The sequence below is a fragment of the Chenopodium quinoa genome, unplaced genomic scaffold (genome assembly GCF_001683475.1).
Source record: "Chenopodium quinoa cultivar QQ74 unplaced genomic scaffold, ASM168347v1, whole genome shotgun sequence".
In the NCBI taxonomy this organism is placed as follows: Eukaryota; Viridiplantae; Streptophyta; class Magnoliopsida; order Caryophyllales; family Amaranthaceae; genus Chenopodium; species Chenopodium quinoa.
In genome coordinates, this window is record NW_018744367.1 from 4,136,668 (window position 1) to 4,149,601 (window position 12,934).

A 12,934-nucleotide genomic window follows, 5' to 3' on the forward strand; every position below is an offset into this window, starting at 1 on the left:
GTCATTATTTTATGATTTTTATTTTATTTTATTTATTAAAATTTTGGTCAACTATATTATTAATATTTACTAATTTCCGAAAACAGTCTACTCTCTCTAACAATAATATTTAAATTTTTCTTCATCGGCTATTCCTTTCATCATTCAATTTTTCTATGAGCCCTATTTTTTTTTAGTGTTTGATGTATTATTTGTTTTGGGATTTTTTTTTTGTTTTAAATTTTGGTATGAAAAATAAACAATTTAGAAAATTTTATTTTTCGAATCATGTATCTCACAAGACTATTGTAATACTTTGTATAAAATAATTTCTAGACCTATTATTTCATATTTCGTGTATTTATATATTATGGTATCTTTATATATGAAAGTATTCCTTCGAATCTTCAATTTATCTATACTGAAAGCGAATCAGAAATGACATGTATTTCGGGCTTTTTTTTCTTTTTTTTTTTTGGTCAAATTTTCATGCCATTATAATCTATATATTTAGTAAATATTATTTAAAAATATTGATTATAATTATCATATTATAATATAAAAAAAATTAATTAACTTGTATTAAATGTTTTATCAATTTTTTCTGCTTTTAAAATAACATTTTTCTTTTGACAAGTTAAAATAGCATATAGTTGAATTAACATTTTTCATTACATAATTTGTAAAAACCGTGTGTGACACAGGATTTTAAGCTAGTTTTCATGTATATAATGGCTTCATGATCTAATATTTGTAACATCATATTACAAAAACTCTTTTTATTTTTATTTTTGAAATAAAAATTACCCCATATTTACAGAAATTGAAAACTTCCCCCAACAATAGGTAAAGTCTAAGGGCCCCAAATTATTATCCTACACGGGAATATAAAATGCAAAGAATGGGCCTGCAACGGTTGTCAAATTTTCAAATACGTTCAAGAAATTCAGATACATATATTATCTTTACGGCTACAACAAATCGTTAGACCGTCTCTTCGAAAAAATGTATATTCCAGCAATGTGTGCAAGAGATGTATCACAGTGTAAGATTTATTCAACAATCGTAGCTTTGATAAAGGAAACCATTGTTTGATTCTATTTTATGTATTTGTTGATTTAGATTTCATTTGTAGATGTCATCTGACTGTTTATTAATGAAATGATTTTGTTCATAAAAAAAAAAAAAAAAAATAGAGCCTAAGTTACACTCCCTCCATTTCGTAATAATCGCAACTCATTTCTTAAATATTGTAACACTTTCCTTTTACATTCGTTTCATAATAATTGCAACACTTTCCTTTCACATTCGTTTTAAAATAATTGCAACACTTTCTTATTTGGTAAGGATCTACCACTATTTTATTATTTCTCTCGTGTACTAACCCCACTTACACTTCTTTTAAATATATCCTTACTAATTGGTTAACACTTGAAAGTAGAGGGGAACGATGAGGGAATTCTCTACTCCCAAGCAAATGTAACTATGTAAGTGATAAGGCTCGAGGTCACAAGGTGAGTTCCCCACCCCCTCCACCAAGGATGCTTGGTTAATGGGATAGATCAATGGATAAGGACGTGATCGAATATCAAATTTGTCATGGTTGATATTATGCATCTAATCTTACATGCTTGCTCATTATTACAGCCGAAAATAATTCAAAATCTAAATTACTGTTGTTTGGATGATAATAATGGGATCATAAGATCTGACAATTGGCTACTTGACAAGGAAACCAAAAGTGTAAGAATTGCGCAACAGATCTTATATATCTTCAAAATGTTTTACAATGAACTTTTTCAAGTAGAAGTGTAACAACCCTCTAAAAGGGTGCCATGATTCAAATTTAAAGAACCAGCACCAGTAAACCACCAAGCCATGTGTTAACAAAAATTGATTCAGAAACCAAAGAAGCCCGGACAATCTAGTTCGAAAGCCCTCATTGAAATTAACAAGAGTGAAGCGAAATTTTCCAGCAAAGCAGCATCAGATGGTCTCTATGTTGACAATTTCGCTGAAGATTGTGTACTGCTAAGCCTGCTCCAATTCGTTGTGTACCTTGCTAAATCCAATTCCCCAATCATGCACTCAACACCCCAGAAACCCATGGAACAACCAGCGGTGCTCCTGGGTGAGAACTTCTATATGATTCAGAATACTTGTCTTTGAAATTCAATTTGGGTTTTTCTGACTGCAAAACCAAAAAACCATGAAAATAAGTTACTAAAAACAGCAGACTGCTTAAATATGCTAGGAAAAACAACGAACAGCCTATTATATGCTATTCATACGTCTAAAATTTATTCTGCAATAAACTTCTTATAAAAAGTACAAGTTCATAACAACAATTTGTCATTGTGAAAAGTATTAGAAAAAGTACTCCCTTCCCCATTAATCTTCCTACTTATCACTTCGGTCTGTCCCAAAGTTATCTTTCTGTTACCCAAAAATTCACTCTGTCATGCGCCAAGGCCCCGCTTTTACTCCCCCACATTAACCCTTTTTCTCTCATAACTTTCAACTATTTCTAATATGCAGATGGTTCAGCCCTACTATCTCCTTGATCAACCCTGCCAAAGCCTGACAGGAAGATTGATATAGGGAATGAGTGATGATATTACAGAGCAAATGAAAAAGAAATAGGTAATTTTGAGTTAAGAGCAAATGAAAAAGAGAATAAAACAACAAAACTGGAAATTTGAGGACCCAATCCATTTAACACCTTTACAAAGAAAAAAGATATGATAACATCAAACCAAATTCCGTACATCAAAGCATCAAAGGATATGTCAACTTAGAAAATTTGCCAGTTGAGAGTTCGAGTGCATCTTGTTTTCAGCTTTAAGAATAGCAATAAAATCACAAAGCAAAAGCACTTACAAATTTCAGCCAGCACTCCTGATGCTTATGTTCATAGATGTCAGGAGAATAACAACCTGCTTCAGATGGGCAATAAACCCATAGGTTGCATTTCATTTCACCAGGCTTCGCTCGACTCGCCTGATCGAAACAAGCCTGGCAACAATCAGCAGCACTCTCTTTGTGATGGGTTAGACCCCATTTAACAGCAACCCCATCATAATCTGTATGAAGTTCAGCATGACACTCGGGAGGAACAGGCCTTCCAGCTAAAAGGTCTTCTTCTGTATATGTAATTGTATGTCTTAGTTATTCACTCATTAAACCAACAGAATCATAATACAATTCTGCCTATACGGAGTAGTACAATTATTATACCAAAAGATTTTATATTGATATCAGTGGCGGAGCCAGAAATTTCAAACCGGGGGGGGCAAATAGACATCGTTTAGTTTGACAAAAATGGTGGAACAAATAGATACCTAAATAAATAGTTAAAGTGTTACAACTCAAAAATCCAAAAATACGGAGTTTTAGAAATTGACAAAATACCAATTCTTCCTCCATAAAAGTATTTGATTATGGGTTCAGAAGTTTTGGAAAATTCGAACATTAATTAATTTAGTGTATTTTCCTTCATAAAAGTATTTGATTATGGGTTTAGAAATTTGGAAAAATTAATTTAAATTCAAACATTAAGAATTTTGGAAAATTTGAACATTAAATAATTTAGCTTATTAAATATAGTACTTGTCATAATGGCCTATTACAAGTTAACAACCTTAATTTGGGGTAATAATATAATGTTCATGGTCAACAAATAAAAAAGGTAAAATGGAAGTAGCAAAGATTGAACTCTAGTCTCTTGTATATAAACTCATGTCACTAACCATGAAGGCAATGATTGATTGTTTTAGTGATGTTGTAGGTTTTACTTTTATATATCTAGTAATTCTGTACTTATTAAAAAATAATCGTAAGAGTTTAAATTAGCTGGCTGTGGGGTTTGATCCCACATTCACAAGGATCTAAAAGCGATGCTTTGACCTTTGATCCATTTCATTTGGTACAAATCATTATGCACAAAATAATCTATTTGAACTGATTTTTTTTATTTTTTTTTTAAAGTGGGGGGAGAGCTGTCCCCCCTTGTCCCATGCTGGCTCCGCCAGTGATTGATATGACAATTAAAGAAAAGGCAACAAATACACAAAAGACAAAAGGCAAAGTTAGAATTAGTTTGACTGAGTATCAGATTGGTCATTTACCGAGCTCATCTATTCCAGGAGGCTTATCGTCATGCTCCTTGTGAATGACTGCAGGTGGTATCCACAGTCCAATTACTTCCATAAATGAACACCAACTTGATTCCATGGCCTCAACTAGCAATGCTACATTGAACACAATTAGACAAGAAGTTAACGAGGCAATCAGTTTGATATTGCAAATATGTAAAATCGACAAACTATAAACAATTTAAAAAAAAAACCAAAAAGCACATTCAGAGGAAAGAAAGTCTCACCAGCATCATCGGATGAAATCGTCAAGGTAACATTCTGTTCACCAAGGATTAATAGTCTTGCTTCATGCAATTTAGCATCCCGCCAGTTTTCAACTGCTTCTGTAGTCATAAAGTGGGCGAAAATTATAGGAAGCAACTACATCACAAACACAACTTTGAACCCTTAATAATCACAACAGACCAAAACATTAACAGGGGTAAGTGTCCTCTCAATCAGTGAAGATCAAAAAGATTAGAACACATAAAGCAAGGGCATGCCAGAGGAAATTGATCGCATATCATATTCTCTTAAATTTCATATTTGATGATTATAAGCTTCACGGACAACAATTCGCAACTGTGCTGACCTCAACTATCCAAGTTTATGATCTGACAATGAAGCAAAATTTAAGAATCCACCAAGAACATGCATATACAAGACTCTAGTCAGAGGATAAAGCAAGCTTTAGGATCTCTTCATACAGAGCTGCACATACAAGACTCTCATCTCTCACATTTATATACCTCGCAAAGTCATAAAAGTGTTCCTCTAAAATAAATAATATTGCGAAAGCTTATGGGGTTATCTTTAAGAAAACACTTTAAGCTATCATGGGTGCTGATAATCATATACCTTTAAAAAACACATTGTCTGCTTTTGTTTCATATGCCACTAGACTGAATACTAATATTTCCTCCATTCCTGAAAGTTTGACTCACTACTCTTGTGGACAAAGCAAAACAACTTTGACAGTTATAATTTATATAAAAGAAAAATATTAGCATGTGGAATCTTGTTAGATTCATCTCAGCATAAAATTTAAAATTTGGAGCTTTATTTTATTTATACGTAGTGTAATTTTTAATTATACATAGTTGAAACAGCTAATGGCCAAAGATACAAATAGGAGACCCATGTAAAAGCTACATTGTATAGACTTCTAATACGACACAAAATTCAAAAGTCTAGTGAAATAAACACTCAAGGGGTTCCATAGCTAGGGCATAGTTTATCCGATTTCAGACATCTATCAAATTAATATATTCCAACCAAGAAGAGAAAAAAGAACAGCATCATAATTGAAAGTTTTCTCCGAGAAGACTATACCAGGCCTGCCAGTATGTTATAATGGCAGCCATGGGAAGATCAGAGCTTCCATCAAATAACAGAAATGCCAGCTAGAGAACCTAGAAGCTCTATGTTGCTCTTTTTACAGAAACAGCTAAACTGAATTGGATCTTTCACTTTTGGAGAAAGTTTTAGAACGAAAGAATGTCAGCATCTACATCAACCCAGTACCTCCAAAGAAACTCCCGCTTAGACATATTATAGTATGGGATGTATTCGACCTCCCTTCATGACAGCAAAGAAGCCATTTCATTGGGAGCTGCGACCTTAAAACACTAGACATATAAGGTCCATTGAAAATGGTCAGACCAGAATCATTACTGTGACTCACTTTAATGAAGGTAATTCTTCTTCCTCTTTAACTGGTGACCTTAGGTTTTGTGAGTGTCATTGAGAGGAAACTCTGATGTCAATGCATGGATTGTGATTGGAAAATTCTAATGATACCATCAAAGCTCATTTTGCTACTGATACTGTTATGTGAAATAAAATATTAAAAAAATAAATAAATAAATTGCAATAAAAATTGGCTGGATGGAGACAATCTCATCATCGATGTTGCACCAGTGTTTATGGAGAGAAAAGGGAGGGAGGCAGGCAGCATATCACATTTGGAGAATTTTGGAACAAATAGAAAGAGAAGATAAGCAATGTCACTCTAACTCTCTATTACACCTAAAGTAATTTGACAAGGATTTGGACACTTGACAAGTCATTAAGACTAAAAATATGAAATTTTAATAATAAATAGCCAAGTTATGGGATACATAGTCTGACATGAGTATGCAAAATTGTACAACATAGAAGATAAAGTAAACAAGGTATATATATGACATGAGTATGCAAAATCATATAATATAGGAGATAAAGTAAAAAAGGTGTATATATATATGTCCATATGGTGAAGGAGGGAGAGAACAAGGGTAGAAATCTCCATAAAATCAATCAAGTGAGATCAAACACATCTTATCCCTTAATGAGTATTCATCTTGGGACTTATAATATTTAGTATATTGGGTTTTGTAGTTGGTCATTCTTAGCTTCCTAAATGTGTCAACTTTCTCAGCAAGATGTAATTTCTAATTTGCATTGTACTACATATTAGTTTTTGTCCCAATACTTGTGCCTTCTAGGACAGGATCTCCATGTTTCCAAATTGTGGATCAAGACATGTTGAACAACTAAACGTACCCATATCCGACCCCAAATCCATGTCTAGGTGGCATTAGATAAGATGAGACTCATGCATACATGCACAATGATGACGTAGACACTAGCAGATCAGCAGATTATAAAATAGTTCAATTTAGCAGTAGATGTGCAAGGACTGAAAGACAGGTATCACTTGACCAGTAAAAATGTTTCTGAAGTGAAGCAGGTGTAGGTGACAAAAGCTACATATTTAAGAAAATGGCTGCTGATGCTGCCCATCAATCCACCATCTCATGAGAAGGAGAGGCCTGAGCCTACAGCTATGTCAAGTTTTACCAAAGCTATTGAATACTGTTGATACAGGAAGGCAACGACATATAACTTCTCCATGACAGAAGAAGGTTGTGACTGAAACTGATGCTCCTAGGGAAAGATTCTTGATGATGAACAGATCTTAAACAGAGCAAATGCCGACATCTTCTAAATCAAATGATGGTTTAAAGAAGTCGAAAATGTTTCGATAAAATTTTATAAGGCCATGGTAGTTGGGTACACAACATGAACCCCCCCCCCCCCCCCTCTCTCTCTTCCTGAAGCTATTGTTATCTTACAGCTGATATGTTTGTCAATTCCAACACTTGACTTAAGACCAAAAATGCCCATAGAACAGTGTAACGCACTACTCTTTATTCACTATTACCATATCAATTAAAACAATGGGGTTTGTTGTTTTTTTAAGATTGATAATTGGCTGTTTAGATAGTCAATTAAAAGGTGAATTTAAGCAATCAATGGATCAATCAAATTTTATGAGGGTTAAAACCAGTAATCCGAGATACCTTACCAAACAAGCATATGCAACTAGAAAGGAAGAATATGTAGTTATCAAATTGCACATTGAATCAGCAAAATTTAAAATTTAGCAGCTCATTTTAGACCACAATAGATTCAGCTAAGATTTTCTAGAACAACAAAAATCATGGGTCTAGTGCTGAGGCAAGGAGCTAAATTAGTCTTATCTCTTAATACAACCTGATATAGCTACTGCATACTGTTCCTTGGAAATTAATAAATACAGTGGTCTTAACTCTTAAGATCAGTAAAGCACTTGATAACAGCATAGGTAATTACACTTAACTGCTGATATTTTTTGCCAGATCAAAGCATAGCATGTCTCATTTTATTCCAACATAAAAAGTTTAAGATAGATCCAGGAGTAAATTATAAAATTCATTACACATCTTGCCTATGAGATTTTAGCAAATGTCCCAACAAGCAGGAATAGATCTTATTCATATCTAATATTCTAACCACCACCAAAATTGTTTAAAGCCCACCCAATTTTAGCTGAAGCAAAAGAGTCTCTAATGGACAACTTTTCAGCACTGGAATACAAAGGGCTCAAAAATTGATTAAACTGTCCTATACATCTTTTTCATATGAAGTAAACGGCAGGAGTCCTTTTGGATTAAGGATCATCAGAAATTACTCCCATGCAACAGAGGAATAAGGCTAGAATTCCTCATGAAGTCAAAATTACAGAGACATCTGACTCCTAAATCCCAATCTTGAAAAGAGCCTATTAGCGAAATTAGGGAAAATTGGACAAATTTTAGAAACGGGTTCATATTTATGAGCTATATCTGCAGAAAACAAGACTAAAATATTACTGATGACAAAGTTCTATGCATTGTATACAACAAAGTGCCTAGGGCGCAGGCAATAGGAGTAAAGTGCCTTTATTAGCCTTGGCGAGAAGAAGCATTTTTTTATACATTTAATTCAAAGTCAGTAAACAGAGCAGACAAAAAGCAGCTGCAAGCTTAGGGTAATTGGATTTGCTCCACTTTGATAACGCTATGTTAACACCAGTCAAGGCCATATTATTAGAACATAAGGTAAACCAATGAAAGAATTTAGTATTCAAGTTAGAGAAAATAAGCAGATCCACAATAATTCAATTATAACTAGAAGCTAACATAACTAATACATAGTACCTAACATAGTAACAATGAATTAATTCCTCCACCCACCCGATGCCTGGTTCTCTCCTTGTTGGTATGTAAATGTTGTTTTCCTGCTGTGAATAATGCTTTTCTTCTCTCCTTTTTAATAACTCATGACAACTCCTTAAGCGTGGACAGGCAAATGACAAAACACAAAAGAACAGACATAAGCACATAATAGAAAAGACATGTTCTAACAGCAAGTCACCAATGTTGCATTACATAACAGACAACGCGGTGAGAATGTGGATTCCTGCAGCAGGCAAATCACTGGAACAGTGGAAAGTGAGATGGAAGACAGGAGAAACTCTGCATCAAGGAAGGCAAGTTCCAGATTGATGGAAGGGGACAGAATCAAGACCCAACAGCATGGTCTGGCAGTGTAGCCAGGGTCCTGGCAATGGTGTTTTAAAAATTCATCTTGACGGGGCATGGAAGTGAAGCAACCAGAATGAGTGAATGACAAAGGATCGTGGAGAGAACATTGACTCCCCATGCCAAGCTGAAGCTCTGGCAGCACTTCATGCTATAGAGAACATTGACTCCATCTGCACTGAAGTCATTTTGCTCACTGACTCAACAAGATTATGGCACACGTTTAAGAATGTACAGACTTCAATTCAGAGTCCAGTGTATAAAGATGGGAATAGGGACAAATTGCACCAATATTTTCCGCACACAGGCACATTTAACAAGCAATGCTACATACCAATCCTTGCAAGGGCATTTTTCTACATAGTATCTATCCGTTCAAATGCAACACCAAATATGAAGAAGAGATTGACATTGACAATTAAGACGAGTAACACCAACCTCTTTGCTCAGTCGTATTAGCTTTAGCAGGTAGGGTTTTGAGCTGTTGCAGGATCTCATCTCTTATCATCTGCTTCAAATGTAGGGGTAATTTCGTGTTCCTTTTTTGTTCAGCCAATACTGCTGTAAAATTCTCAACCTTCATAAACAATCAGAAAAATCAACATCAGTCGCAAATTCGACTGACAGAAGAAACTTCTTCAGTAGATAACATTCTTAACCCTCATATTAAAACCCAAATAACACCAAAACTTCCCACAGAAACTTAAAACACAGTTTCAAATCAGCAAAAAAAAGCACCAACCACTTTTAAGTTCAAAAACCAATCCTTACCACTTTGACAAGCTCGATAGGCTCTGCTGCTTTCCTAATTCGAACCGATTCCTCCATTCTCCTCAATTGATCTGGGGTGTGCTTAACAACTGATCACAAAAACAAAACAACCCTTCAATCAATATCCACTATTCTAAACACCACATAATCAAATCAGCTCATACAACCTTCATCAAATCATGCAACAACACTAAAAATTCATCGACTCGAAACCAGTTCCATCAAAAGAAAGCACTCCACCGTTGACCAAAATCATCAAACACCATATATATATAATAAATATATACATAATAAAAACATAAATATATTAAATAGCATTTTAATAACCAAAACAAGTACACTAATAATCATAATCATTGAGAAAGATGAACTTACTATCCTGTGAAGAAGTATTAGCATTGGAGTAGTTATAAACAGAGCTGTAAAGGCAATGAAGAACATAAAGAGCAACAACAATATTAATTGAGCAAACAATTAAAGTAATCTTCTTATAAGAACAACCCCATTTCCCTCTTCCATGATTCCCCCAATCTATTCTCGCCATTATTCCACCTTCTTCTTCAACACCCTTTCTTCCATACCACCATCTCTTTCTCTCTCTTCAATTTTCAATGATTTGGGTGCAAATTTTTACAGAGTTTTGGTAAATTTGGATTCTGGGTATTTCAGATCGATGTTTAAATTGCTCAAATTTGGCAAAAAGTTAGAGAATCTGCAAAAAGATAGCACAGATGAGCTGAACAAGAACAGTAAAGTGGGTGTTGTTTGTTTGTAGTAGTTGTAATTTACTACTAATAAGTAGTAGATCAGTGCTAAATTCAGGCTATAAGGATTTAAGAGATTGTATTAATGTCAGAATTTGCGGGCTTCTGTAAAAATTAGAGTATCTATTGGATGAATTATGAGCACCATTTTAGGCCAAACACCTTGATTTTCTTGCTTGACCCCACATTTCTTAATAAATAATTTTGAAACTTTTTGAAAAAAATATGAATTTTTGCTTTTAGGGGAATTTTTTTAAATTAATATTTGGCAATTGGGTTGTGGTGAATCGGTGATTGCCGACTGGTGAGCTATAGTGGATTGGTGGACGGATGAGTCGCTTTTTTTTTTTTTTTTTTTTTTTTTTTTTTTTTTTTGTTCCACCCGATTTACTCTTTAGACTAATTCGGATTTTGAATTCGGTTTTTAGTCGCTTATTATTTGCTAGCCAAAAGTTTATTTGTTTTCTTTTTTAGAAAATTCGAGTTTATAAGTCTTATTTATAAAATTTATAATATAGGATACTTATGGTCTATTGGAATATCTTTGATGGCCTTAGAGTTTGGTTGGAAGAGTATCCAAATGAGATACATGAACTTGTAATGGTTGATTTAAGCCTTTCTTTTCCATACTAAATTTGTCTGTGGTTTCCGTAAATAAAATAAAATAAAAAGTTAACTCCAAAGTAATTTTTTTTGAGAAAAAACGGATGGTGCCTTATATTATTAATTTATCCATCAAAATGTATGGAGCAACCTCACATGGACTATGGTTCTCACATACCTGTTCAACACCAAAAGGCACAATGCGGGCTAAATTATGAGCTACAGAGTTACCTTCCCGCTTTACATGACACCAAGAGATAGAATCAAAATTAGAGCTAAAACAAAAGAGATCTTCAAGTAACAAATCCAAGTCAGAGAAGTAGATGGTTCCCTTGCAAAGCCTATCCACAAGCATCTGGCAATCTGATTTGAGTATGATGTGAGTGAGACTGTAGCGTCTAGCCAAACGTAGAGCCATGATAGCACCCTTACACCGGGCAATAATAGGCGGCCAGTATGCTTTCACCCTTCTTGCAGCAGCAAAAACCACCTTTGCCTGCCAATCCCTCACACAACCCCTAGACCAGCCTAGCCATCATCTCTAAGAGAGGCATCACAATTAAGTTTAATTATACCTGATGGTGGCGCTTTCTAGGTTTTGGGGCTGCTCTTCTTTCTTCTTGCTGCTGTCCTATAGATTTTTGAAGCATAGGAAGGACAGTCTACAGCAAGCTGCTTCACTCAATCAATGACGGGTGAAATGCGTCGAGCCCCTTGAAAATTTTATCATTTCTTCTATTCCAAATGCACCACAAAAGAATAGCTGATGCGTTTCTTGATTCGTTTGGTCTTAGGTTTAAACAAGCTTCACTCGTTTGTTTTCGCCTAAGGGTTCTAAATCTGATTTTAAGGTTTCACTCACCTTAATCTCTTGATTTAGGGTTTTTTTTAGGATAGTTTGAATTAGCTTCACTCACTAATTAATCTAACCTCTCTTAAATCAGGTTTCACTCGCCTAATTTAAGGGTTTTTATGTTTAACTTCACTCGTCAAACACAAAGAAAACTTAGAAAGAATCGTTCCAAATTAACAAGCAATAAAGCTTTAATCAAAAAAACAAACTTGTATAATTCGAAGTTTACAACCTTTATTTATAGACTCAAAACTAATCCTAAACCTAATCAAATAAGAAGACTAATCCTTATTGAATTAGAATCCCATTTGACCTTGAAAACCTAAGAAAACCAAAACTTGATCCCCAAGTTCCTAATTCGGATATGACTAAACTAACTAAGTTTAATTCAACTTAGATTAGGTTATTCAATCCTCCTAAAACTCCTAGACACGCCTAAAAACCAAAGTCAAGTCCTAATCCACTTAGGAACTTACTTTGCTAAAAACAAGTCTTAATTCAAATAGGAACTCTCTTTTGCTAAAGACAAGTCCTAATTCAAATAGGAACTCACTAGACCAAAATAATTCCTAATCAAAATAGAAATCCTAACGCTTAAAACAAGAAAAACCCTTTCAAGTGAAAGGTAAATACTTGTAAGCTAAAATCTAATCTAAGAAACATTAAAGAAATGGACCAAGAAAGGAAACCTTGAATGCTTCCGCATCATACTCCCCCTCTTGAAAACGAACTTGTCCTCAAGTTACATCATAGCAAGGAACGAGATCATTTACACTAAGAAAAGCACAAACGCCTTCACCAAGTAGCACTTGAAATGTAGCATACTTCTCCCTATGCACGATTCTAAAAGGCCCCTCATCAAAGGATTTATGCTTGTCTTTGCGGTTGTCATATAACTTCTGTGCACTTAAAGAAAGCCACTCATAGTCACCTATCTCAAAT

The 12,934-nt window shown here is 34.4% G+C and overlaps 1 protein-coding gene across 1 annotated transcript; it reads right to left on the minus strand.

Annotated features, from left to right (window-relative positions):
- Positions 1–1,721: 1,721 nt before the first annotated feature.
- LOC110696570 lies at positions 1,722–10,751 on the minus strand. The gene is made up of 7 exons (XM_021873907.1): positions 10,148–10,751; positions 9,773–9,861; positions 9,440–9,578; positions 4,361–4,459; positions 4,107–4,229; positions 2,860–3,122; positions 1,722–2,170 (listed from the first exon to the last, which is right to left on the minus strand). The coding sequence occupies exons 1-7, from the start codon at positions 10,314–10,316 to the stop codon at positions 2,060–2,062; spliced, it is 993 nt and encodes a 330-aa protein (XP_021729599.1). The 5' UTR covers positions 10,317–10,751; the 3' UTR covers positions 1,722–2,059.
- Positions 10,752–12,934: the final 2,183 nt, after the last annotated feature.

Bases quoted from the DNA above. Each gene is read 5' to 3' on its own strand.
- LOC110696570 (XM_021873907.1), bottom strand. From the start codon at position 10,316: ATGGCGAGAATAGATTGGGGGAATCATGGAAGAGGGAAATGGGGTTGT. The intron at 9,579-9,772 runs GTAAGGATTGGT...TTGTTTATGAAG, and splicing joins CTATCGAGCTTGTCAAAGTG to GTTGAGAATTTTACAGCAGT. The intron at 3,123-4,106 runs GTAAATGACCAA...TTACATATACAG, and splicing joins TCCTGGAATAGATGAGCTCG to AAGAAGACCTTTTAGCTGGA.